At 35.5% G+C, this 27,761-nt stretch overlaps 1 protein-coding gene across 3 annotated transcripts in view; it reads left to right on the forward strand.

The window, feature by feature from the left end:
* PTAR1 (protein prenyltransferase alpha subunit repeat containing 1) overlaps positions 1 to 26,713 on the forward strand; it is a 47,744-nt gene extending 21,031 nt beyond the window's left edge. For 2 of the 3 annotated variants that reach the window (XM_007118194.4, XM_028493890.2), the window contains exons 3-7: positions 1,588 to 1,643; positions 7,642 to 7,746; positions 9,838 to 10,051; positions 15,185 to 15,489; positions 17,627 to 26,713. In XM_007118194.4, the coding sequence (XP_007118256.1) occupies positions 1,588 to 1,643; positions 7,642 to 7,746; positions 9,838 to 10,051; positions 15,185 to 15,489; positions 17,627 to 17,969 (1,023 nt within the window). In that variant the 3' untranslated portion in view covers positions 17,970 to 26,713. The remainder of the gene's footprint in view (positions 1 to 1,587; positions 1,644 to 7,641; positions 7,747 to 9,837; positions 10,052 to 15,184; positions 15,490 to 17,626) is intronic. The other variant, XM_007118193.4, reaches the window with a different exon arrangement.
* Positions 26,714 to 27,761: the final 1,048 nt, after the last annotated feature.

The raw sequence follows: 27,761 nt of genomic DNA on the forward strand, positions 1-27,761 counted from the left end.
TTTATGAGTGGCTACTCTATTCCAGGGACCATACTACAACTTTATATGTTACCTCATTTAACCCAAACAATACTTGACAACATTTGTTTGTTCATTCATCAAATATTTATTGATTAACTATATACTCTATGCTAGGTCCTAGGCACTGGGAATAGAACCATGAGCAAAACAAACAAAAATCTCTGTCCTTGTGGAACTTTTATTCTAGTAGAGGAAGAAAAGCAATAAGGACATTAATAAGTGAAATATATGGTAGATCAAGTGTTGGTTAATCCTATGGAGAAAAAGTGGGAAAGGAAGGTAGGGAAGACCAGTAAGAGAATGGAAGGAATTGTATTGCAGTTTTAATAGGCTACATTTGAGCAAAGACTGCCATGAAGCCAGGGATCAATCTCTGTCAGTTTTGGGCTAAGAACATTCCACGTAGAGAGAACAGCAAGTGGAAAAGCCCTCAGTCATGACTGAAGTGTTCCTGGTTATTCTGGAACAGCAAGGAAGCCAGGGTAGCTGGAGTAGCATGAATGAGGGAGAGAGTAACAGGAGATGAGGCCAGAGAGTGATGGGCCAGATCTCACTGGGCTTTGTAGATCTTCATAAGCTGCTGTAGAAATTTTGACTTTTACTTGGGGTGAGATAGAAAGTCATTGAAGGTTTTCAAGGTTAGGAGGGACAATATCTTATGTTTTAAAACTCTGGTTCCTGTGTGGAAAGTAGACTGTAGGAGTGCAGGGAGTGGTTAGGAAGTTAAGAAGTGGTTGCAGTAGTTTAGGTGAGTGATGATGGTGACTGAGGTAGATAAAACTCAGCATTAGAAGTGGTGTGAAGCAGGTAAGATTCTCACTGTATTTTATAAACTATGTAAATAAGCTTTGACTGTATTTAATAAACTGATTTTAAAGACACAGATGATAAATTGGATGTGAGAGAATGAAGAAGGTCAAGATTGACTCTGGTTTTTGGCCTGAGCAACTGAAAGGTTGGAGTTGCTATTTACTGAAATGGGGATGTCTGGAAGAGGAGCAGATTTAAGTGCCTGAGGGGGCAGGTGCTGGTTGGAAGTCAAGAGTTCAGTTTGGGACATGTTAGGTTTGTGTCCAGGCAGTTGTGTATGAATCTAAAGTTCAGGCGAGAGTTCTAGGCCAGATATAATTTGGGAATCACTGGAAAATGTATGGTATTTAAAGCCATGAGATTGTTTGAGATATCCAAAGTAGTGGGTATAGATATTAGAAGAGAACCAGTCCAAAGACTAAGCACTGGGACACTACGGGCTTCTAGAGCTGCACAGTTCAATATAGTAGCCACTAGCCACAAGTGGCTATTGAGCCCTCGAGATATGACTAGTCTCCATTGAGATGTGCTGTAAATGTAAACTACACATCAGATTTTGAAGACTAAGTACCCTCAAAAGTAAAATACCTTTCTTATTAGTAATTTTTATATTGATTACATGTTGAAATTATATTTTGGGTATATTAATTAAATACAATATATTACTTTGTACTTGTTTTTAATGTAGCTGTTAGAAAATTTTTAATTACATATATGGCTCACATGTATGACTCACATTATATTTCTATTGGACAGCGCTGTTCTAGAGTTTGCGAGATGAGGAAGAATCAACAAAGGAGACTTTTAGGAAGGTACTATAAACTTAAAACTGAGCACTTTCTTAAGGGTAGAGACCATGTCTTTTTTTTTTTCCTTGTTTCCCTAGCCTCTAACACTTTAGTGCCTGGTATACAATAGATACTCAGTTTGCAGACTGGGCACTGAAAATAATTAAATTCAGTGAAAAAGAAATGAGTGTAATAGAGAAGTGGGAGTACCATTTTTATTTAAGTTCACAGATTCCTCATCATTACAGAGGGATTTAAAATCCTCCCACAAAAAAAGATTCTTACTAGCATAATGTATATACACAAACACATATAATTCATTGTATATTCTATACGGCAGTTTAGTGGTGAAGAAAGAACCTAGTTCTTAAGATATATGGATCTTAGTCTTGTTTCATCAATTAACTAGCAGTTGACTTGGACAAGACCTTTAACTTCTCAGGAGTTTTAGTTTCCATATCTGTGAAATAAAAGATCTGAATTAGGTGATTTTTTTTTTAATGGTTCTGTTGAAACTGTGTTTTGATTGTGTGTGGTTTGGTCTTATGAAGGGAAATTGCTCCATAAATCTGACTTCAGTGATATTAATAGCAGTTAATCTTGAAGCTATTCTAGTAAGATGATTTAGTAAGTTTTGTGCTAGATGAGTAGAAAGGAAATCTTGATTTTTAAGAAACCCGTTGTAGATATGTGTTCTAGTAAATTTTAATTTGTATTGGTAAGATTGACATACAAAGACATAGAATCATGAGTACATTTTGAGCAAAAAACAAACAACTTTGGAAATAAACTGATCTAACTCTGTAAGTTCTCACAAATCAAATACTCAACATTTTATGTTTAATTGTTGGTACATTTCTTCTGCAGTAACTTTGGGAATCATTGAATGATCTTTGGCTGTATTTTATAAACTGCTAAAAGATGTTGTACCATATCAGTAGTTCACTTTATAGGTGTCGCAGTCTTAGGAAGAAAAACAAGGGCAAGAATAAGTTTTTGAGCTGATCTGTGATTATAGTATGTGATGCATATAGTTTAAAAACCCAGCTGGTTCTAGAAAAAAAATGACTGGTACTTTTTTTTGCTTTGAATTTGCTTTGAAAATTGGTGAATTAATTGATGAAAGAGGTTGACTTCATAATAATGTCCTATTTTTCCCTCAGTCTGTGAACATAGAGTAAGCAAAACATCTTTGAGCAGCTAGAAGAGCTGACACCAAGCTCCAATGATTCATATTCTTTACTCAAAGTAAAGATTGATTTAAATTTAATTGGTAACTGTATTTTATGCATATTTGATGTTTGGTTCAGACACTTTGAGCTTGGAGACCTTGAGGAGGTTACTGAATCTCTCCCAGCTTTTGTTTCCTCATCTGTAAAACTGAGGTAACATTGGGTTGTACCATATAAAATTGTTCTTTTTGTAAATCAGAAATGATTAAATCCAAACTTTCAGATCCTGGTTTCTAACACCATTCTCTAATAAAAGGAACTGGGCCTTTTGGAGAAATGGCTGATTCTAGGACCAGGCCAGGAAATACACCAAATGAGCCTGGAACATCTTTGAGGGACAGAAAGTAAGGAAGTGCTTCCATTGGCCAAAGCTGGAATAGTTTGAACAGTAAAATAACAGAGTATTGGATTATACCCCAAAGTAGAAAATGGATATCCATAAGTCCATACTGATAAAAGAAATGCTCAAATAAACAAACAAATAAGAGACAATAGACAACTTTCCCATACAGAAGAATTCCAAATAATTTATCTAGGTAACTCCCCTCAAAGATATGGAGCATATATCTTCACTCCTTAAAGTGTAACCTTTTTCCAAAAAGTACAGTGGAGGAATCTAGCATATACTGCCTAAGCCAGGTATTCAAGGTCAACGTCAACAGTGACAAGTCATGCTGATAATATGTACCCATGATATATGATGAAAATGGCACTTTACCTCTGTCGTCCCCTCAATACCCATAACCCTAGTCTAACCATGAGAAAAATATCATACAAAATACCCAGTCAGTACTCTCAAAACTGTCAAGGCCATCAAAAACAAGGTATATCTAAGGGACCGAGAGGAGCCTACAGAGATATAACAACCAAATGTAATGTGATATCCTGGTGGGACCGTGATATAAAAAAAGGACATTTGGTGAAAACGTAGCGATTCTGAATAAAGTATGGACTTCCAGTACTAATCTATCAGTGGTTCATCAGTTGTGACAAATGTACCATAATAATATAAGATGTTAATAATAAGAGAAACTGGGTACAGGCCATACAGAAATTCTCTGTACTATTCTTAAGAACTTTTCTGTAAATTTAAAACAATTCTAAAATAAAAGGTTTCTTTTTAAAAAACAAAAAAAAATTGAATATTGGCAGTTTCATATTATTTAACATAATACAGGATCTTTGTGAGAATTGAAGTAGAAAATATATGTAATTCACTTAACATACTGCCCGATTCAGGAGAAGTGTTCAATAAATGGTAGTTTTTATAAGGATGACTTTTATTATTATCATTATTGTTATTTCACACAAAATAACTGAAGATTAAGGGGTGAAAAAACGGTGGCATATGTTTATTCAGTATTTACTATATGCCAAGTACTGAGGCTAACCAGTTGAGATTTAGCCATGGACATGATACACATGGCCCCTGGTCTCCTACAAATTTTGGATAGAGTGACAGCAGAGAGAAGCCATAGTTTGAGATGGTAGAGAAGACATAAAAACTTTGTAAAATAAGATAAACTTTGCAGAAATATAAAAGCACAGGAACTCATATAGAGGAAGAAAACACACTACTTAACCTTAGTAGTAGTACTAAGTACTGTGTAGTAGTAGCCTGGAGGCTCCTGTGGGTGTGTTTTAACCAACACTAGCTGATTTTCATAGTGATGAACTATAGTCTTCAAGGGAAAGTAATGAGGTTTTTCATATACTGTTTAATTAGTAAGTGAAATGTGTAGCAAAAATTTTAAAGGAGTAACTTTTATTGTTTGAAAAATCTGCTATGTGAGAAACCTCATTCCTTTTTATCATTCTACTTTTTATTATTTCTTAAAACTTCTTTAGTCTCCTCCCTTCTCCCACATTTTAAAAAAAGTCAGCCCTCACGTAATTTAATCCCATAACAAGGTTGCATGTGTAGCATAGCACTGTATCTTACCACCCTGCTCTCTATCCCAAATGACACAGATGCCTTGTCCTTTCCTAATTAGTTTTTTCCACTTTTATTTGATGACCTCACTTCATGCCTTCTTCATCTGTTAACAATGGACCACCACCTGAGGCTTTTAGGATGAATATAGAAGCCCAACTTATTCAGTATGCCAGAAAATAAAGTCACCTCAAATTTAAGACAATACTCCATTTCCTCAATAACAGTCCCCCAAAAAAGATTTTTTAAGGCTAATATCAATATGTAAACTTTAAGGTAAGTACATGAAATAAGCAAATTTCTTCTTAGGATATTTAATTTTTGAATTTAGTTACACACCTTTAAAATAACATGTTACCTGAAATATTTTAATTTATAAATTCTTCATTTTGCTCTCACATTTCATTAGATGGTTCAAACTCCTCACATGGCTTATTGACATCAGTGACTTTGTCATCACGAGAACTATTTTTTGAGTTATCTAGCACAGTTTTCCAGAGCACATCGTGTTTACTTACATTTTAGTTGTTTCAGGTACAGCACTTTCCAAATCCATGTGTGACTGGAAGTTTTATCTCACGAGATTCCTACTTGAATATATTAAAGCAGGTCGTTTTTTGTTGGATCTCTAGGTTGTATGATAGCCATAACTTAACCACTTACCATATTTCTTTTTCAAGTGATCTTTTAAAAACTTGCTTTCTAATGATCCAATGCCTACAATGTTCAGTCCTTCCCCAGGAATGTTTATTAAATTGATAGTAAAATTTTGCTACCTTTTTTAATGATTCTATCAGATGATCTTTTTAAGCATCCATATATACCATTGATTGAGGTTGTTTCAGACTAAGATATCTTCACAAATATGACTTTGTTGTTCAAAATAAAGAGATTAAGAGATGGCCCTTATTTAAGAAACTTTGTAAAGATTCAGTTGTAAGGTAACTTCCTCTTTTCTGAAGAAAATTTTATTTCCCCTTATATAGAGACATATATGGGAATATAGGTAGGCAGCTGTAAATAAGGAGAGGTTTTAAATTTAGTAAATGAAAATTTGGCTTAATACAATAAATTCTCTACAGTAGTGGTTTTTAAACTCTAGTGTGCCCTGGAGGGCTTGTCAAAACACATTGCTTTGCTCCACTGGAGTTTTTGATTCAGTGGGTCTGGGGTGAGACTTAAGAATCTATATTTCTCACAAGTTCCAAATGATGATGATGTTGCAGTTAGGGACCCTACTTTGAGAAACAAGTGCTGTACAAAGTAGTTTAAATTACATAGAGCAATATTTTGCCTTCTTTTACACTACAGGTATCCTGACTTATTGTATGAACAAAACGTTACTGATTTCAGAAGAGAAGGGATCTAGAACTGCAGAAGTAACTGGCTGTTGCATTAAAATATTATTTTAATGACATAGATTTCCTGCATATTGAAAGAAAAATAGTCAATAAATCATTTCTTAAAGCAGCCATAAACCTTGGTATCACTTCAGATTATTTTACAGAGTGAAGTTACTGACCTGAAATAAAATTGATTGTAAAATGCAAGTATTTATTATCACTATATAGTATTTTCATTAAAAAGGAATTTATTTTCCTTATCAAATAAAATTTTAGAAATAGTACATTGCTGTTGGAAAGAAAATGTATTGTGGTATTTAGGAACTAAATCCATCTAAGTAGTTGAGACATAGGAGCTGGGCTCTGGTTTTGTTGAGATTACCATCTCTAAAATAAATGAATGATCAGCCCTACCACAGGAAAGACATTTTAAAGTTAATAAAAACTAGCAAGTGACCTAATTTTATTATAAAACAGTAGATAAATTGAAAAATAGGAGTGTAATCAGTAATATCAGAGCTTATTATTAAAAACTTTTCTGAGAAATTCAATCTAAACTTAAATTAGAGTAACCTGAGAAATAGGTGGAACTCTCTTGCATGACATACTTTATAATTGCACTGAAGCTTTGAACAGTTTTAAAACAACAACAAAAAGCTCATATTCCTTTTACTTCTGTTTATATTTCAAAAAGGAATGGTCTAGTGTATCAAGAACCATCCAAGTATTTCACCTGGTAATATGTCTTTTGGAAACTTATCCTAAGTAGTAGTACAAACAAAAGAAGTTATAAGCACAAAGATTTTTGTTTCACAATTCTTTTAGAATAGCAAAAACTTGGAAGCAACCTAAAATGTCTAATTATAGGAGGAAAGGTCATTAAATTACAGTATAGCTACTGAATGAAAACTCTTTGACCATTTAAAATGTTCATTTTAAAGATTATATAGAACTGTGGGGTAATTCTTAAGATATAAGAGCAGAATATAAAATTATATTTTAAAATACATATGCATATGAGGAAAGGTAGAAGGGAAAATTCAAAAATAATAATAGTAATTTTGTTAGGGTAGTTATTGAATGAACGATTTTTTTCCTACATCTCAGTCCAGTGTGTTTATTGCTGTATGTGTGTTTTTTGGTAACAAACTAGACCATATCAAGTCCTACTTAGGAAGCTACAATTCTTGACTTGTATTGGATCTGCCCTACAGATACTGATGTCAGGCCTTGTAAGTTTTGGAAATGATACAAGCCAGAAACACCTTTGCCTTCTACCAAATAGATAACTAAAGTTCCACTGTTGATTTAAGAGCTTCTGTTTCTGTTTTTTTAATTTGTTATTTCAAGATTACGAGAATACATTCTTGATTACTGTGGGACATTTATGAGAGTTTTATGTTTTCTTTTTTTTATTCTTGGAAATTTGCTTCACAATGAGGTTATATTAATAGTCATGCAGTATGTTTCTGTAGAAAGACAAAGTAATGGTTCTTCTTATTTTTCTTTTACAGAAAAGAGCTGATCCTCTCTGGCACTTTAAATCCAATTAAGGACTTACATCTGGGAAAACTGGCCTTAACTAAGTTTCCAAAGAGTCCAGAAACATGGATTCACAGGTTTGGTTAATTTACACCATAGGATTCTTTCTTAGAATTTAGACTGGCTGGAGAAATAAAAAAAAAAAAAAAAAAAAAAAAACAAACCACACAATGTGAAGCAGGTCACACAGTGATTCAGAGTATGAATTCTAAAGTCAAATTATATCTACATTTAAGTCTAGATGCCATCACTTTATATTTATGTGATCTTCAGAAATTGTTTAACCTCTTCAAGCTTTGGTTTTATCATTTGTAAAATGGGAATAATAATTATACCTATCTCAGAGTTAATGGATGAGTTTACATGAGATAATGCATGTAAACACTACCACAGTGCCTGGCATATATGAAATACTCAGTAAATTTTAGCTATTATTATTAACTATCTGAAGCAATCATGGAAATTGCATTTAGATATTCAACTGTAATGAGCAACTTGAGTTTTATTAAACTTGGATTTAATTCATTCAAGTGTGTTCCTGGTAAAGATGGTGGTGATGATGGTTATGGTTATTAAAATTAACCAAATAAGGGCAACTGAGGTGAATGGTGTGTGGGCTGAACTAAAGTTGCTAAGACCATAAATGCAAAGAATATTTTTAGGTTAAAGGCCTGAAGCAGATATCCAAAGTGCATGTAAGAACTCTTTTCAAAATCCTGGCTATCTGGAAGCATCTTACTCTTGGATCCCTTGTAACTACTCTCTTGACTAAAATGAGATGGTGTGGGCTTACTGGTTGGGGTCAGTGAGGAGAATCTCTGAAGAAATCTGTTCTTAGTTTCTTAAGCCCCTTATAACTTTTCTTACATCCTGAGTATTTTTAGGATCTTAAAGTCAGTTTAAGGTATCTTAACTGTAATCTTGCCTTTGGCTAGCCTTGCAGAGCAGTTACTTCCAAATGATATAGTTAGCTGTATTTTCTCCCTACTAGAAATAGGGATAGCAGACTACAGAGGTATATGATTGTGTGCATAGAGGTTAGGAAAGGGGTGGTGGCAGGGGAAGGGAATTATTAAATATGCAGCCATCAATTTATTGGCTTGTTTATTATTTTATAAAGCAAGTTTTGGTTGTTACAAATAACTTCTATTATTTGAAAATGACAAAATGAGTTTTCTTACTCAATTTTCTGTACCTGGGTTGGAAATTTTTAATCTAAAAAGAATGCTTTTTTGTGAGAAAATATTTGTAAAACCTGAAGACATTAAGTGGTTAGAGACACTTTTTTAGTGCTTTTCATTTAAATGTATGCTAGTGAAAATCTTAAATAAACAAGGGGAAAATCTGTGGATAAAGACGTTTTAAAACCTCCTTGGTGGTTTAACTAATCATATTGTATATTTGTTTCCTTCCAGATTCTATGCTATAATATAGAAATTTTGCTTCATGAAAGCTTAATACAGCTTCTTGTTTGCAAACAAACAAATACACTTTGGAGGAGGCATGCACATATAATGAAAAGTGAACCGGGAGTTCCCTGGTGTCCCAGTGGTTAAGACTTCTCCTTCCAATGCAGGGGGTGCGGGTTCAATCCCTGGTCAGGGAACTAAGATCCCACATGCCTCACCGGCCAAAACACTAAAACATAAAATAGAAGCAATATTGTAACAAATCCAATAAAGACTTCAAAAATGGTCCACATTAAAAAAATCTTTAAAAATAAATAAATAAATAAAAGTGAACTATGCTCCTCTTCAGTATTTACCAGCCATTAATTAACATCACCCCCTCCCACACACACAGTACCACCACACACACACACACACACACCCGTTGCCTTTACATTTCCTGGCCAAATGAAGTTTTGAAGTTGTCATTTTGGAACTGATGACATTCTCTTTTTGACAAATGTTAACATTTCGGAAAGCTTTTTGTTTAATCTTTGTCCTTTATTCCCCGCCACCACCCATATCCGTGCTGCTCAAATTATGTCTTTAAAAACAAAAACAACAAAACAACCCCCCCCCCGCCAAAAAAAAAGTTTGAAAACTGGGCATTATTTTGCATTGTCTATGAATGGAAATTAAATTGAGAATAAAGAAAACTGGTTGTTTTCCTCAATGGTTTATTTTCTTTCCTCATTTCTTTCCCACATGTTACCTTAACAGGCGATGGGTGCTACAACAGCTAATTCAGGAAACCTCCTTGCCTTCCTTTGTGACCAAAGGAAACTTGGGAATAATTCCTGCAGAAAGGACACAGCAACTAATACGAGAAGAGATGGAGGTCTGTGGTGAAGCAGCAGGGAGATACCCAAGCAACTATAATGCCTGGTCCCATCGCATCTGGGTTTTACAGCACCTGGCCAAGCTAGATGTCAAGGTAGGGCTGTTATTCTATGTCCCTAAGCATACTCCCTGCCTGCCATTTAAATCTTCTGGTAGTATATAGTAGTTCCTTCTCAGAGGAGCTTTAAAAGAGAGAAGTAGAGGAACTAATGACCCAGTAGGCCAGAGAGGATTGTAAGAGCTGATACCTCCCGAGAAACCCTGGTAATTTTTAAAAAAAAGTTTGCATTCCTCACCAGCACGGTTTTGACACTCTTAAGGCTAGTCCATTGGTAGAACAAAGCAGGTTTAAGCAGTAAGGGAGACTGAGCATAACTCATTTTGCCCTGAAACAGGAAGAGATTATTAAACCTTATAGAACTGAAATTGTTCTTTCTTGGTAGTCCTTTGTGACTTTAAGTGCTAAATCAGCTGGCTGCCTTTTGACAATCTCCTCTGCTGGGGAGGGAACAGAAGATCTCACCCAGGTGTTCCCAAACTTGGCTGAGTCTATAAATTACCTGAGAATTCCTGTGTCCCACCCCAGGCCTACTGAATTGAAATGAAGGTAGGATTTAGAGATCAGTATTTTTCACAGGCTCAGGGGGTTATTTGGATGCAGAGCCAGGTTGAGAACTGTCACAGCCTAATCCTTTTAGTTTAGAAATGAGGAGATGGAAGTTTCCATAGAATTTTAATGGCTTGGACTTAGCCACGGTTGTATTATTTATTATTCATCAGAATGAGAGCCAGGTATCCTTGTGCTCCTTCTTACATACTACAGCTTCTTTATTTTTTCTTCACTTCTTGTGGTATCAGTGCCTTAAGAATCTAAGGTACTCTTCTAAAAGCTTCCCAGGCTTGAGACAATTTAAAGGGGTCAGAATGTCTCATGTGGTGCTTTCAGATTAATGGTGAAGCATTCTCTAATTTTTACTCACCACCCCCTTCCTATGTCTCCCTTCAGGTCCCCTCTCCCCTCTCTGTGTCCTAGCCAGAGATTCCTCTAGGATAAAATAGGAGAGCTTTCACTTCTGAGGGATTTTAAGCCAACGGTTCTGGAAGAGAAGCCCTTCCCTCCAGTTTTGCATTTCAGGAGGGGAGGCTACCTAATGGAGTGGATAGAGAAAAGACAGAATCACATTAACCTGAGTTCAGATTCTGGCCCTATTAGCTGTGTGTGTAAAGTAAGGCTTTAATGTTTTCATCTGTAAGATAGGATAGGGGCTCTACTGTCTGTCTCAGTGGATTACTGTGAGAATTACTTGTGTTAATGTGTATAAAGTACTGGGCACCTAATAGAGGCTCACTAAATTTTAGTTCCTTTCTCTGCTCCCCATAGATAGAAAACTTAGATGAAACTTGCCTATCAATTTGCTAGGTCAACTCAGTGCAATTCATTCATGAAAAAGTAGTGAAACCCTATCATTCCCAGACACTGTTGTATACACTGGGTGAGGCATAAAGACAAAAAGCTTGCTCTCAACAAATTGAAAAATCTAGTTGAAGAAACACATACCGACAGTTACAAAGCAGTGTGACACTTGCAGGAACTGAGGGAATCTCCAGGTACAGTGGGATCACAGAAATGGCTCCTCATCCAGACTGGGCTCATTGGAAACAGCTACCAGAGGGAGGGATGCTACACTGTGGAGGTGTCTGGAGGAATGAATTCAAGTTATCTCGTGGGTTGTGAGGGATATGGAGTGCTTTAAAACCAGTCATCTCTGCTTCACAGCTTGGTATCCTGTGGGAGGTGGAAAGAGGTAAGGGGAGGGTTGAGGATAAAGGAAGGCAGAGTCCAGGTAAGCTGAGAGGTCTTCGGAAACTTTCCTGCCTTTATATAAGTGAACCTTTTAAAGTGACATTCCCATAAATCAGAAACATGAGGCCAAGGTGAAATTCTTGGTTCCTTGAGACCATCCATTGTTGAAGATGACAACTCGTTAGTAATGTGTTGACTTATCTGCCCTGGTCCACTGCTAGCCTCACATGTTGTCAGTCTGCCCTCCTCTGCCCTTGGGGGGACTTGGCACTCTTTCTGTCACCACTGCCACTGTCTCTCACTCTCAGTGAAGAGTGCTGAATTTACAAAATCCCCTTTCTGTTCTGTAAGCCATTGGGCCCAGCTAGGAGATCATGTACTATGCTTTGCCTGTTAGAGGAAGTAATCACAAAAGTACCAGTTGTCTAGAGCAGCTTAAAAATACATATGAACTGAGTGGCATTTTTTTACTTAGAAAACTGAAAATGATTTTTTAAAGTGCTGATATTCAGCATTGTTAAGGGTATAAAAACAAGCATTGTAGAAATTGGTATAATCTTACCAAAGGGCAACATGGCAGCATTTACCAGACGTTACCCCCCAAAATGTGTGTTTTCTCTAATCTGGCAGTTCTGCTTCTAGGAATTCATCCTAAAGAAAAAATGGGAGATGCAGTATGATATAGTGATTAAAGGCTCCACTCAGTGGTCATACAGACGTAATTTGAATCTTGACTCTCCCACCAATTTGCTGTGTGGCTTTAAGAACATTTCTTAGCCTCTCTAACCTTCAGTTTCCTCATCTGTAAATTGGGGATGATGATAATTCCTACCTCATTGAGTGATGTAAATTAAGTGGGAGAATCTACATAACGTGGCTATCACAAGTGCTCATACTAATTGATCAGTAAACACTGGCTATTATATTAAATATGGGAGTTTGGTATATAAAAATACCGTTTATAATAGTGAAAAACTGGAAACAGTCTAATCCTCTAGTAACAAGGGATTAGTTACATTACAGTCCATCACAAAGTGGAATATTTTATTGCTACTAGAAATTATATTCTAGAAGATTACTTAAAGAAAAATGTTCATTATAGGTTAAGGATATAAAACTAAATAAAAGATGGGCCTACTACAATTTTTTTTTATATGTTATTAGCATTGAATGATATTTAATGTGTTTAGAACAGTACCTGGCATATTGTAAATGCTCAACAGATATTTATACACACAAACACAGTGCTGTTACAGTTATATTTTCTTATATTTTCTATAAGCATGCATTTTCTTGTCAGAAAAAAAATAAGTTAGAGAATAAAGAATGTTTACCAGTGCTAGGGAGTGGAATTATGAGAGGTTTTAATTTTCTATTTTTTTTCCCTGTGATGTTTGTGTGTTTCAATGGACATATACTGAAGTAAAATTTTCACATAGTCTAATTTTTGAGGGTGGGGTGGAAGGAAACAGTCACAGTTGAACAGAGTTCATTACTACTAGCCAATTGAAAGCTGATACCGTGTGTCACCTGAAAAAGCACATAGGGTCATTTCTCCAAAAAAAGATATACAAATGGCCAAGAAAGACATGAAAAGATGTTCAACATCATTAACCACTGGGGAAATGCCAATCACAACCACAGTGAGATACCATGTCACACAACTAGGATGACTAAAATAAAAAAGACAATAACAAGTGTTGACAAGGATGTAGAGAAATTGGAACCCTTATACATTGGTGGTAGGAATGTGAAATAGTGCAGCCACTGGGGAAAAGTTTGGCATTTCCTCAAAAAATTAAACATAGAAACACCATATATGACCTTACAATTCCACTGCTAGGTATATATCCAAAAAAATCGAAAGCATATGTTCATACCAAAGCGTGTATGAGAATGTTCATAGCAGCATTACTCATAAAAGCCAAAAAAAAAGTAATACCCCAAATGTCCAGTATCTGAGGAATAGAAAAACAAAATATGGTATATCCATACAGTGGTATGTTACTCAGCCATAAAAAAGGAATGAAGTTCTGATAAATACTATAACATGGTGAACCTTGAAAACATTATGCTGATTGAAAGTAGTATTCCATTTATATGACATATTCAGAATAAGCAAAGCAGATTAGTAGGTGCCAGAGGATTGGGGGAATGGGGAATTAGAGGACTCCTAATAGGAATAGGGGTTGTTTTGGAGATGATGAAAATGTTTTGAAATTATAATCATCAGAGATAGGCAAATCAAAACCACCTCACTCCTCTCAGAGTGGCTGTAATCAAAAAGTTTATCATCAGGGCTTCCCTGGTGGCGCAGTGGTTGAGAGTCCGCCTGCCGATGCAGGGGACACGGGTTTGTGACCCGGTCCGGGAAGATTCCACATGCCGCGGAGCGGCTAGGCCTGTGAGCCATGGCCGCTGAGCCTGCGCGTCCGGAGCCTGTGCTCCGCAACGGGAGAGGCCACAACAGTGAGAGGCCCACGTACCGCAAAAAAAAAAAAAAAAAAAAAAAAGTTTATCATCAAAAATAAGAAATGTCGGCAAGGATGTAGGAAAAAGGGAACCCTAGTACGCTGTTGGTGGGGATGTAAATTGGTGCAGACACTATGGAAAACATTATGGAGGTTCCTCAAGGAACTAAAAATAGAACTACCATATGATCCAGCAATCCCACTCTTATTTTTTCATAAATGCTGCTTATCTTTTTATCATTCCATTTGAAATTCTTTAGTTCGCAGATTTAAAGAATTCACTTCTGAATTTTGTCTTACCTACTTAAAAAAGCCATTTATCATTGATGTTAAGTAAGTTTGAGACAGTGAAAGTCATGAGCACTTGAAAATTCCTGTTATTCTTGCATCATGTTTTTGCAGTAAGCCCTTAGAATTAAGTAGTGAACAAAACAGACATGATCTCTGCCCTGATGACACAGTGAAGAAGAAATAATTACATTGAGTCTGTTGTTGAACAAATAGTAAGTTAGGTATAATACAGATTCATTAAATGCAAAAGAAAGTATTCCATCAAAGTGATCTCTGAATTTATATTTTCCCTTCAATATAAGCATTACTTGAAAATGAACACCCAAATGTCTATCATTATTTTAGAATCTGGCTTTTCTATGTGTGTGCCAATCAGAATATGATCAAAGTCTAGGGAAAGGTCCTTAAATTCTGCAGTAGTAAAAAAAAAAAAAAAATCAATTACTTTATAAAAGAAAGGGAAAAATAGAATTTACTGAGCTTCAACTAAGTGCAAGCTTCCACTAAATGACAACACTGTGTTGGACATTATATACAAAATATTGGTAGAAATGGCGTTGTCAAAACAAGAAATGAATCAAAAGAGAAATCCAAAGCATTAATGGAGAGAGTAAAACCTTTGGCAATTCCTCATTTCACTTCCCTTTTTTCTTCCTACAAGATTCTTCTTGATGAACTATCTTCTACCAAACACTGGGCGTCCATGCATGTTTCAGACCACAGTGGATTTCACTACCGCCAGTTTTTATTAAAGTCTTTGGTTAGCCAAACTGTGACAGATGGTTCTATATTGGAGCAAAATACCTTGAGAAGTGAGCCAGCTATAGTTCTTCCAAAAGATGAAGAAGCAGTGGCTTCAGCAGAGGAATCAAGGATAAATCTTCCCCATCTTCTAGAAGAAGAAGTTGAATTCAGCACTGATCTTATTGATTCCTACCCAGGACATGAAACCCTTTGGTGTCATAGGTAAGAAGGGAAGATCTATTTCCTGCATAAAACTGTGTGTGTCCTTATGAGAGCTACAGAAGGTCTTACATCTGACTCATGCCTACTTGGGTAAAGATGGTTATCTGATTGTGGAACTTTGCCTGAGTGCTTCAGAGGAGTTTGTGTTACCATATACTCCTTCTCACGGTCATGATCAATATGAAGTTCCTCATGCAGATCTTTGCCAACGGCTCAAGATGGTGGTGTTCATCTTTGACTGCGCCACAGAAAAAGGTGTGTTACTTTCAAACTAAAGAAAGTTTCTGGACTCCCTCCTTGGAGATCCTGATACTTAGCATATCTGGGATGGAGTGCTGCCATCTGTTTTTTAAAATATAAAGAAAAAACCCTAACAGGTAAATTTGATGCACAGTCAGGGCCATTGATTAGACCCTGAGAATAGTTAACGCATTTTTATTGTTCTTCCCAACTGTGATGGCCTGCAGATTAATTTACCTTAAGTGTAATCTCATGACACTTTTTGCTTTTTTAAAGTAAAATGTACTTTGGGAGTGAATCAGGATTATTAGGAAGGAGTGAAAGAGGGTTGGCAACCTCATAACTTGAGTTTTAAGAACCTTTGACTGTACTTTTCATGTTGAAATGAAATCCAGGTATGGGAACTCCCCGATTGATTTATTTTGGATTATCATTTAGTTGGAGGCATCTCTGGCATTATATCTACAGATTTTACTTCAAGTTACAGGATTCTGTTTGTAGACAAAAGAGTTGCCTGTGTTAGGCAGGAGGTAGGCATTTTAAATATTTGTGTATTTTTTAAGTTAAATATGATTTGTTCCCTTTTTCCAGTCTAAATATATTTGGAAGATATATTAGAAGATGCAAGACAGTCCCCCTCTTTGGCATCTTCATAAATACAGAATTTTCTTTTTTCCCTTAAAAACAAAACATTTTTATTCGACATTTTTAGGAGAGAAGATAGATCTTGACTTGCATGTTTTGCTGTTACAGATTTTTTATTGCTGTTTTATATTTAGACACATTAATAGCAAGACTCAAAGAATATTAAAAATTATATTTGTGTTTGAAGAGAGCTAGATCATTAGAACAGAAACTTTTCTTTGTTTATATAAAGATTACTTGGAGTTTGGAGTGGGGAGAAGAGACAGTTAGGATGACCTATTACAGGAATAAATTATATTAGTTTTCTACTGATTCAGTGCCCTAAAGCAGCTTATCAGCCCTTTTAAGATTTGTCCTCTGTAAAATGGGTGTTATATGCTCCTTTGTCTGCTCCCAAATAAGCTGGGAAAATGAATAGAATTCTCTTTTAAGGGCTTAGAGTTGTTAATATGAATGATGAAGTATAACCACCTAGAAACTACCTAAGGTAGTTTACCTTATTTTGTACAGAGATGTGCACCCCTTTGAGTCACAATTTTTGGAAATTAGGCACATGGATCTTCATTTTTAACAAATAACTCCAGATGATTCTAAGGGCAGGAGAACTCTCCTTAGAGGAAGAACAGGAACTGTGTCTTTTAACATACTTTTCTCAGAGCCCAGCACATCCCTACTGCATGTCAGTGTTTAATAAGACTATAGTGCTGGATTTAGGGGAGAATTCAGAGGGTTTCTAAGATAATAAGTCCAACCACAGAAGTTCTGTTCTTATTAAAGAAAGTATTGGATAGAGGCCATACACTAAGCCTCTAGAGGAGCTATTTAATTCTCTTGTTTCTGAAAATCACTTGTCTTTTAGGATATCAATGAGGTTAATTTTTGGTTTTGTTTTATATTTTAATTTATAGCAGAGATTGAGCTAAGACCCATTTCTAGTTTCATATTATAGTAACAAGGTGTAATAACTCCAAGTGATTGTCATCATCTCAGTCAATGTTTTTTAAACACCTTCGGGGTAGTATGCTTTCTCAGAAACCAGTAATCTGGGTTTGTGAGGCTCTGTCCAAATACCCAGAGACTACATCTTAACTGTTCTTCCTCCTTCCCCCAGATAGCTCTGGGTTACGAAGGGGGCACTGAATTGAGTACTGTATGTTTTAAAATTATCAACTTTTTCGTTTTTTCTGAAAAGCTTGACTTTGTGATGTGATTGTTCTTTTTCTATTCTCTTCCTTCCCCTCCTCTTTCACAGGCGGCATGTTTTCTACCTTCAGCATCACTTAAATGGTAGGTTTCCTCACAGCGTGGTGCAGTTGTCACCTGCAGACAGCCCAGGGGGGACTTTGAGTGACTTGCACCTCATCGCAGCAGGACCGCACACATCTCAGGCAATGGAGGTGGATGGACTCAGTGACTCTAGCAAGCAAGGCTATTCCCAGGAAACCAAACGCCTGAAGCGGACCCCTGCTCCAGACTCCCTGGGCCTGGAAATGGAGCACAGGTTCATCGATCAAGTATTGTCCACCTGCCGGAACGTGGAGCAGGCCAGGTTTGCCAATGCATACAGGAAATGGCTGGTTACATTGAGTCAATGAAAGAGGTGGATTAGTCCTGCAAGGTTCCCCTTTTAGTGCAATATTGCTTTCCTTTCTTATTTACATAGTTGCATGAACTGTTTGCTATTGTTGTCTAACTCTATGTGCTTCATCTTTAGGTTAAAAGTCCATAGTAAATCTTTCATTTTATTTATTTTGTTAAGAACTGGCATTCCTTTGGGGATAAAATAATTGTGTAGTTCCTTCCTGCTGAACAGTGAGTCTTAATTTTTTTCTTTTAAACTTCTCATCCTTTATATTCCTACACTTGAGGCTTTTCTCATTTGGTTCTCCAGATTGGTTCACACACACCTCAACCCACCTCAGTGTGGTTGCTGCATGGGCTAGTTTTTTTTTTCTTTTTTTTTTTTAAATTAAAAATTTATGTTGTAGTTTAGCTTAAGAACAATACAAATTCAAAATTACTTGATCTAATTGTTGTTTTGAGAATCAGATGGCCAGATGGATGGATGTGTGAAAATACACACCATTTCTCTTTCTCTAGTATGTTCTACTAAAGTCATAGACCAACATAACCAAAGTCAGAAGTATTGGAATTTATATGAACAACATGCTTCCAATATAGTCCATTTTAAAAATGGTTATTTTTTAAAAAACTAATTTTAAGAGTTTATGTAATTGTAGTGGAAAATTATTTTTACTACTAGCTTTGATAGGTTGTTTTTACCTCAATTAAAATCAATTTTTAAAAAACCTAGAATGCTGTTTTTAGTTATTACTACTTATTTTCCTCCAAATTCACCATGAAAAATGGGAGGCTTATGCATAGAAATGTGTCCATTAAAAATCTTCCTTTTTAAAATTTAAGTTATTAAGGATACACTGGATAAACTATAAAGTTTTTGTGAAGTGATTATTAAAAGTTTACTGGCAAAAGCCAGGGGGGATGAATAGTTTTGAAGGTTAGTTCTTCAGTCTTTATTTTAAAAAAATAAAACAATTTAAAAACTTTGATACTAAATTTATCAGGGACAAGGTACCAAAGTATCCACATTTTAGCTGTATCTTATCTTTTCAATATAAGGGCTGGGTTTTTCAGGTAGGTGAGGCAGGTGTGGGGAAAGTGCCAGGTAATGTCTAATGTCTTAATATGAAAGAATGCTTTGCATTTCTTCTTTCCACACACCTTTCTCTTTATTTTCCCAATCCATTTTTTTGTCATCTCCACTTTTGTATATTTTTCCTTATCTGTTGTATTTCATGGATGTGTACTAAACATATTCTCCTCTCTGTTTCCAGTTAATTCCATACCCCCATTAAACACACGTACACATACACACACACGCACAAAATATGAATATGAACTGCCCCTCTAAAAGTTCCCCTAATGATGGAAGTTGTCTATTATCCTGTGTGTGTTTGAAATGTAATAGTGGCAGAAACAAGTGTGACCACTATGCTTTGCCTGTTTTCCTCTTTATATGCTAGGTCACCTGTAGGATGAGAAGACAGATGTAGGGAAAAGCAGACCTCTCCTATACCACTGTTACGGAGTCTGGACTTGAGTGAGGAGCATTCCTTTAAGGGAAAAGAATAGGTCCTTTACTTGTACATCATGATTTTGTTGAGTGGCAAATTGTCAAGTGAGACTTAAGAACACCAAAAAAATTGTCTAGACTGGTCCTTGTAGACAGAAGCTGCCTGCCCTTCTCTCTCAGGGCAAAAATTACCCTTTTTTAGCTTTCTATAGTATTTAGGTGAGAAAAAGATTGGCATTATGAGCATAATTCTGTGACCCTTTGTGTACAAAGTATATTTTGATTCAAATACCTCAAGGTCTACTTAGACCTCTATGGACAAAACTATTAATTTATGATTTTTAGCACCTGTGGGGCTTGGGGGGGGGCGGACTACACACAGATGGCCTGGAAGATTCAGCACATTCCACTAATATATGTTGCCAAATTCTGGCCTCACTCAGTATTACCGTTCTTCCAAGCATCATTTTAAGTATCCCAAGTAGTAGGGCTTCTTATGCTTTGATGTGAGAGTGTCAAGACATGAATACAGACAATCCTCTGTGAAACATCAGCTAAATTTGATAATGCTCCACATCTTTTTGTACCTTCCACAGAGTCTCTTGCCCTTCTTTGATGTTAACTGCCTTCATGTGTTTTAAGTCTCTTAACCCACCCTTACATGAAGCCATGCAGTCCTTTAATATATCTTGGTCTCCTGTCTTCCTAATAGCTTTAAGTAGGGAGTAAAAATACAAATATCCAAAGGATACTGTTTATATCTGACTTTTGTGTGCTGCTTTATTTCTAAAATTTGCAGTTTTCAAGTGTTCATTCACTGAAAAACCTAGTATTGCCCTGGATGGTTGTATTTTTTCCCTAAATGGTTGACATCTAAACTCACTAGCTGTAGCATGATATTATCTCTTGGACTGAATGAGCTCATGCAGTGGAAGGATGTGTCTGTTTTTAGGGACTCATTAGTCTTCACTTATTTTTCTATAAATATGTCATTGTTAAAGGAAAAGATGATTTAGATTGACACAAATTTCATCCATCTTTCACTGGAAGAATTGTAGGCCATCCTGTGGATCAAGAATACTACTGACAAGCAAAAAAGCAATAAGATCTGTAAATATCTCTACCACTACCCCTCCCCAACCTGACTTTTTTTTTTTAAGTGTACCTATTTTGGTAACATGGTGTTCCCAGATTCTGTGTGCCTTGCACATTGTAAGGACTCATTAAATATTTATTAAATTTATGAATGATTAACTGAAGATGAGAAAGATCGATCATGAGTGATGCATAGAGTGAGTTATGATTGAGAAATTGATGGAATAGAGCAATGGATTGTGAATGAATGATGTACTCTGCCTTCATGATACTTAGGAGGAGTTATTGCATATAGAATAAGTTAATTTAGCATTTTTTCCTTCATTAAACTACTTTGTTTATGCTTGTTAAATCCCAGCCAAGAAATGCAGCTGTATAATATCAATTAACTGTACTATAATATATATTAAAAATTCATAGAAAAATGAAAAACATTTGCAAGAACACTACTTTCTATTCACTTAGGATGTTGGAGGACAGATCTTGCCAATAGAGCCATAGCCACTCTTGGAGTATCTGAGGAAACTGATTTCAAAGACGTGTTGCTCTGTATCTGTGCATGAGTAGTCATTTTAGACTCAAAACCCTTTCTTTTCTAGGTTTTAGCATTTTATTACCTCTTTGAAAACTCTGGGCCCAGACTTTTGAGTCATATGTCTTATTCCTATGGTACAATTCTAATTTAAATTAAAGGCCTCATTATTTATCAGATTAAATATACAGGAGGTCACTCAAAGCCACTTAAGTCTTCAGATAAGGGCTTATGTAACACAAGATGTGCAAACAAAAGTTCTTGGATTTTTATGTGGCATTTTGTAGGAAAGCATATATGGTGGTAGGCTCTGTCATTTAGATATATTCAGGTCATGTGATTCATACTTGTTTAGACACATACATACATGTGTGTAAAAACTTTTAATATTTTTGAAAACAAATTGTCAGCCTAGTATTTTTCTCTTAATAGCACAAGATGGTATCTGACATGAGGGCTAAATATAATTTAGGAATGCAACTACCACTTGCTATGCAGCAATCTAATTTCTACCTTAGTTCCCCTGTATTAGAGAAGATGCTAAATATTTAGTTTATCAAAGGAAGGAAGAAAACACTTCTGTTTTTGCAAAAAGCTTTTGTGAGCTTAGTTATTTTGTTACTAGAAAATTATATTTTAAAACTTTAAAATATCTAAAGTATGCTAGAAAATTTGAGCAGCATTGTAACAACTGAACTTTGTCTTCTAAGTAAATTTCTCAAATAGAACTGTGCAAACCCTAGCACTTTACGTGCTGCCGCCTCCGTATACTTGAGTATACTCTGTAACGTGCTCCTTTTTATTAGAGAAGTTCATTGAGGCACAGGAAAGCATAGGCAAATTCAGTGTTACAAAGGCAGTGAGCAGGAGAAATCAACCCTGAGAATTCTCCTTACCATCACACAGTGTCTTTTAAAAAATAACTGTATATACTGTGTTCATTCGAGTGCCTTTCTTTTTGGGGGAGCAAGATTATATTTAAGTCTAACATTTAGGTAGAAAACAAAGGATGAAAATTTTATTAAACATTTGATTGACTCATTATTTTATTTATTCCAATTGCTAGGCATGGCCCAATGGAATATTTTATCCTTAAGTGAGTTACTGATAAGAGCAGGAAGGATGCTTTGGTTTGCATGTCATTAGTTATCATTTTTAAGCACCCTACCAGGACGAATTAGTTCTTTCTCAGTGACAACTAATGTTTTGGGGGTTGGAGGCCTCACATTTAGAGGACGGCATATGCATAAAGATCAGCCAAAAACCCTGTGCAGCCCATGTTTAAAGGGAAACAGTGGCACTCTGCCCTAAAAGGAACGCCATACAGTTGTCCTAAATGAATCCTTTGCCTCATCTTAAGGATTTTTAAGAACTCCGTCCCAAATTTAGTCCTACCTAAGATAGTTGAGTGGGGGGAAAAATGGAACCTTAATCTTTTCAAATATTGGAGGAAAAGGCAAATACTGAGATGAAATTTAAAATGTGGCTTTTTATGTATTTGGGTATAGAGAGGGGAGGGATAGGAGTTCCATATTTCCAGATAGCAAATAATTGTTAATTGTCATTTCATTAAAATATATAGCTTAAGATTCCAAAGTGCTTTTCAGAGAACTGTCGAATAATGTATTCCTAACGGACAGCAGTAGGTCATGTTCATAGTGGAAACAGAAAACTATTGTCAGTTGTGAATCTGGGGGGTAGGGACTTCAGGCTCCCAGCTTTGACTTCTGTATTCTCACTAGGCCATGTTAACACTGTAAAGCCAACTCTTTACTTAAAAAAAGAAAAAAAAAAATAGCAGCAGCTTACTCTGCTGATGAAATCTTGTGCTTCCAAGAATATTAGCTATATATATAGCTTGTGCTTTCTGGACAGTAATATGGTCCACAAAGCTAACCCTGGCATTTCTTTTATTAATCTGTTATTATTTCTCAGGGTGTAGAAGATTTAGTAAATTTAGGACAAAATTTTACATTCAGTGGCCAAAAACAGGCAAAAATATTCTAAGTATATTACTAGCTCTTAAAATTTTAGTATAGATAGTATTTTTTATAAACTACTACCAGTGCAGTAGCTCTGTGACTGCCTCATTGTTCATCTCAACTGCTTCAGTCCCTATGGTTCTATTATGAATGTTCTCTTACACGTGTCTTCTATGGAAATGACTTCTGTATTGCATTATTTTCCATGTTTTGCAGAGGTAGGAGTGCTTTAGTTGACATCAATCTCAGTTTTTAGAAATTCTATTGAGAAAGTGATTACTGTTGGTTTTCAAACTGACAACTCTTTTGCTTCTTAAAATTTCAGTTTCCCTGAAAGAGTGCTTTGTGTCAGATCTTGTACGCGTTCATTATGTTGCATTATGCCTTGCACCTTGTAGGAATTCAACAGGTCAGAATTGTTAAAGGCTAGAAAGTTAAAACTAGCTTATTTATCTCTGTCTTATCATCATTGTCCACATTCTTAGCTTCAGGAGAAATACAGTATTGTGCTTAAGATACATAAATCAGGTTCAAACATACAAGGCAAAGATATACAGCTGTACAGCATTGTAAGTGCAATTTAGATACTTTTAAGGCATACATATGTGTGTGTATGCACATATATGTATGTATATTTAAATGAGATTTGGAATTTCAACTTATATACTGGTTTTACAAAGAATTTTATCCAAAGGACTTTTATTTTCATACTTGCTTTAAGTGCTCCTGTTTAAAAGCAATTTTCTTTATTAGACCAGCCCCCTCAAGCAAAGTTGGAAACCTAACACAAGTGCCCATTTGCTTGAATTAACCAGTTATTGCTGTAAACTGTTTATAGTAAGTCTTTGGTTTCTTACGAACCATGACATTTGACTTTTCTTCCATACCCTTAGGGAATCAGTCTTAATTTTATGTATGGTAGTCACTTTCCTCAAAGTCCTATGCAGCATACTTCAAATGTTTATTTATCTTTATAAAGTGATCAGTAATAAATTTGAGGTTTTTCAGTGTCATAGGGATGAACAATTTCACATGTCCAGATATTGACTCATACAGCATTCTGTTAGAAATGCAAATATGTTATCCTCCCTCACAAATGTCATTTTGCATTTGGAGCAGATATTTTTTTTCTTGTTGGCTGAAGAATGAGTATAGGCTGAATGCAATCAATCATAGTAGGTGCTCAATAAATATTTAGTTGATTATTGATCTAACATCAAAGTAGCAGCTTTCAGGAAGGAGACTGTTGTCATCTTTTCATTGAGGAGTATATTTTTAGAGTAATATATGTTTGAAACTGAAAATTTTTCTCATTTGACATGAATTATTAGGCTTATTTAGGTTGGAGTTAGTAACGTGTAATAAAAATACTGTTTATGTAGAAATGGTCTGAAGACAGGAGATGTGAAAAGTTTAAGTAGTATCTCTTTGTGCAAGGCACATTCATAAATGTGATTAAATGTCTTAATAGGCTGCTGAACTCTAGAGAGAACTGCTGTAGTCTTCTGCAATCAATTTCTATGTTGGTATATCTAGTATTATCTAGTATAGGTACTGTTTTTTTCTCCCTAAATCTTGGTTACTTTCCAGTGTCTTAAAAGTAGTCATGGTAAGGTATGAAGTTATATTAAATAACTTCTACTTGTTTTTTGAGAACATGTTCAAAATGAAGGAGAAATTTTTATGAATAATATAGTCGTTTCAGAGTCTATTAATTTGTGGCTTTCAGAGCATTTCTGACAGACTTTACCTAATGCAAACAGATTTAAACAGTTTAAAAACAAGCATTCCAACCTGAGCTGTGAGAAGCAGTGTGTGCAGCACAAGCGTATTTAGGCATTGCCTCCTGGCGAGGTTCTTGATGCATGGCTATGATGCTGGCTTCTGACTGAGGTGACCACTGTCGGTATTGTAATTTGGTGCTTGTTGTTCCTAGGAAAATAATGGAGTATGTACTAGGTTAACTTGTTTTTGAGTTGGACAAAGTAAAAGATGAGGTATTATGAATATACCAAATATTTATATCCTCTACTACAAAAAAACTAAAAAAGCAGGAGGGGAAGAAAGTGATAAAAGAGCAATCATCTTTTTTTTTTAATAGCTTCTAAAAAAATTTTTTCAATCCAAGTCTCTTGGACACTAGGTAGTTGCTTACTTTAACGCTGAGGGACTTTAAGGGATAGTTCTTAGATACTATATTCTGCTATTAGAATTCATTGTGTGTTAATTTTATATTGCTTGAAGATTCTCCAGAAAATGGAGTAATTAAGTAGGTTGCAGTCAGTGTTGTTTTAAGATTTTCTTGTAGGTTATGGTTAAATGGACAAGTTACATGTATGATCTGTGGTGCAAGGTCAGATCCTGGGCATTAAAGATAAGTTTGGCTAACTTATTTTACTGAAGATACTAATTGTCTTCACTCTTAAACTATTTTCCCCCAGTATAACAGTCTGCATTGAATTTCCTTTAGCTCTAACCATATTCTAGTTGACGTTTTTTAACGATTAAATATTTTGTGAATTCTTTTTACACTTAAAATGTGTAATTGCAGAGGGATAAAAATAAATTTTGCAATAACGTACATACAGAGTGTGCTTACGGTGTTCTGAGAGTTAGTACTCCAGAGTGCTTTAAGTGTGATGCTAAGTGCTAAGGCTGATGTAATGACTATAGACCATCTGTATCAGCGCTATCCAGTGGAAATAAATGTGAGCCACATATGTAATTTAAAATTCTCTAGTAGCCACATTAAAAAAAGAAACACATAAAATTAACTTTAATAATATATTTTAATTAACCCAATATATTAAAAATATTATCTTTTAGGTATGTATTCAATATACAAAATAGAGATGTTTTACCTTCTTTTTTCTCCATAGTAAGTCCTCAAAATTCAGCATGTATTCTGCACTCATGTGCATCGCAGTTCTGACTAGCTACATTTCAAATACTCAAAAAGCCACTTGTGGATGAGGGCTGCTATACTAGACAGTGTAGATTCATAGAATACAAAGTATGGCTTTACTTTAAATTGGAGACGGTGAGGTAGGCATGAAATTAGGGTACTTTAAAAATTAGTATACTTAGAAAAGCATCGAACAGAATTGTCCACTCGTTTTTTTCTTTGTCTTCATTTAAAATTTTCTCTAGAAGTAGGGTCAACCAGTTTCAATTGGCCAAGCATTATTTAAGAAGGAAGGATTTCCATGCATGTAAAATACCATGATATGCTGATTATAACAACATATTATTTTTCAATGTGTTCACTAAATTCTGTCCTGTTTCTTCAAAATAATAGCTTAAATTGCATGTTAATTGTATATCTGTACCTATTTTGTTTTTATATTATTGTTATAATACAATAATATGTATTAACAAACAGTCCTCGGATTCTAATCTGCCTATGCAGCTGTCCTCCAGTACTTACTGGTACACTTATTAAGTTGTAATAAGTGGCAGAAAAGTAGAATGAACCTTTTTTTTTCCATTATATTTGTTTTTATCATGTGACCATGTACCAAGCCAGCTATAAATTACTGTATTTCTGTAGAATATGGAAAAGTGTTTATGTCTTGTCTTTGCTAAATGTTTGCAATTTCTAAGTAAACTTTTCATCTCCTAAAATGAGTGTTAGTGTGATTTTATTTTTACTTGTGGTGGTGTTTTAAACTCAACTTCAGTCTCCCAATCTGTCCTGTTTAATTGCTGTGATAGTGGTAGTTGGGTGGAGGTGTGAGCTGTTGTCTGTGTGAAGCCAATGATTTGATTACCTACATTTGTAAAAAGAATGTAAACATAACATTTGTGTCTAGGACATTTTTTTTTAAATGCCAAAAACAAATTAGAGCGCAGTTGTCTTTAGAGTGCATTAACGATGACTAGCTGACTTGTGAAATCATCATTATGACTACATATGCTTTTTTCGCATATACTTCAAATGAACGTAGGGAGCAGGGAATTACTTGGTTATTTCAGTGTTATACCCCATGTTTTCTTCTTTTTTTGAAATATCTTTATTGGAGTATAATTGCTTTACAATGTTATGTTTCTGCTGTATAACAAAGTGAATCAGCTATATGTATACATATAACCCCATATACCCTCCCTGTTGCGTCCCCCCCCCAATCCCACCCCTCTAGGTGGTCACAAAGCACTGAGCTGATCTCCCTGTGCTCTGCAGCTGCTTTGTTTGCAAATATTTTCTCCCATTCGGAGGGTTGTCTTTTCGTCTTGTTTATGGTTTCCTTTGCTGTGCAAAAGGTTTTTAAGTCCCATTTCTTTATTTTTGTTTTTATTTCCATTTCCCTAGGTGGTGGGTCAGAAAGGATTTTGCTGTGATTTATGTCATGGAGTGTTCTTCCTCTAAGAGTTTCATAGTGTCTGGCCTTACATTTGGGTCTTTAATCCATTTTCAGTTTATTTTTCAGTGTGGTGTTAGGAAGTGTTCTAATTTCATTCTTTTACATGTAGTTGTCCAGTTTTCCCAGCACCACTTATTGAAGAGGCTGTCTTTTCTCCATTGTATATTCTTGCCTCCTTTATCAAAGATAAGGTGAGCATATGAGCATGGGTTTATCTCTGGGCTTTCTATCCTGTTCCATTGATCTATATATCTGTTTTTGTGCCATTACCATACTGTCTTGATTAATGTAGATTTGTACTATAGTCTGAAGTCAGGGAGCCT

Source organism: Physeter macrocephalus, chromosome 9, assembly GCF_002837175.3.
Source record: "Physeter macrocephalus isolate SW-GA chromosome 9, ASM283717v5, whole genome shotgun sequence".
Taxonomy (NCBI): domain Eukaryota; kingdom Metazoa; phylum Chordata; class Mammalia; order Artiodactyla; family Physeteridae; genus Physeter; species Physeter macrocephalus.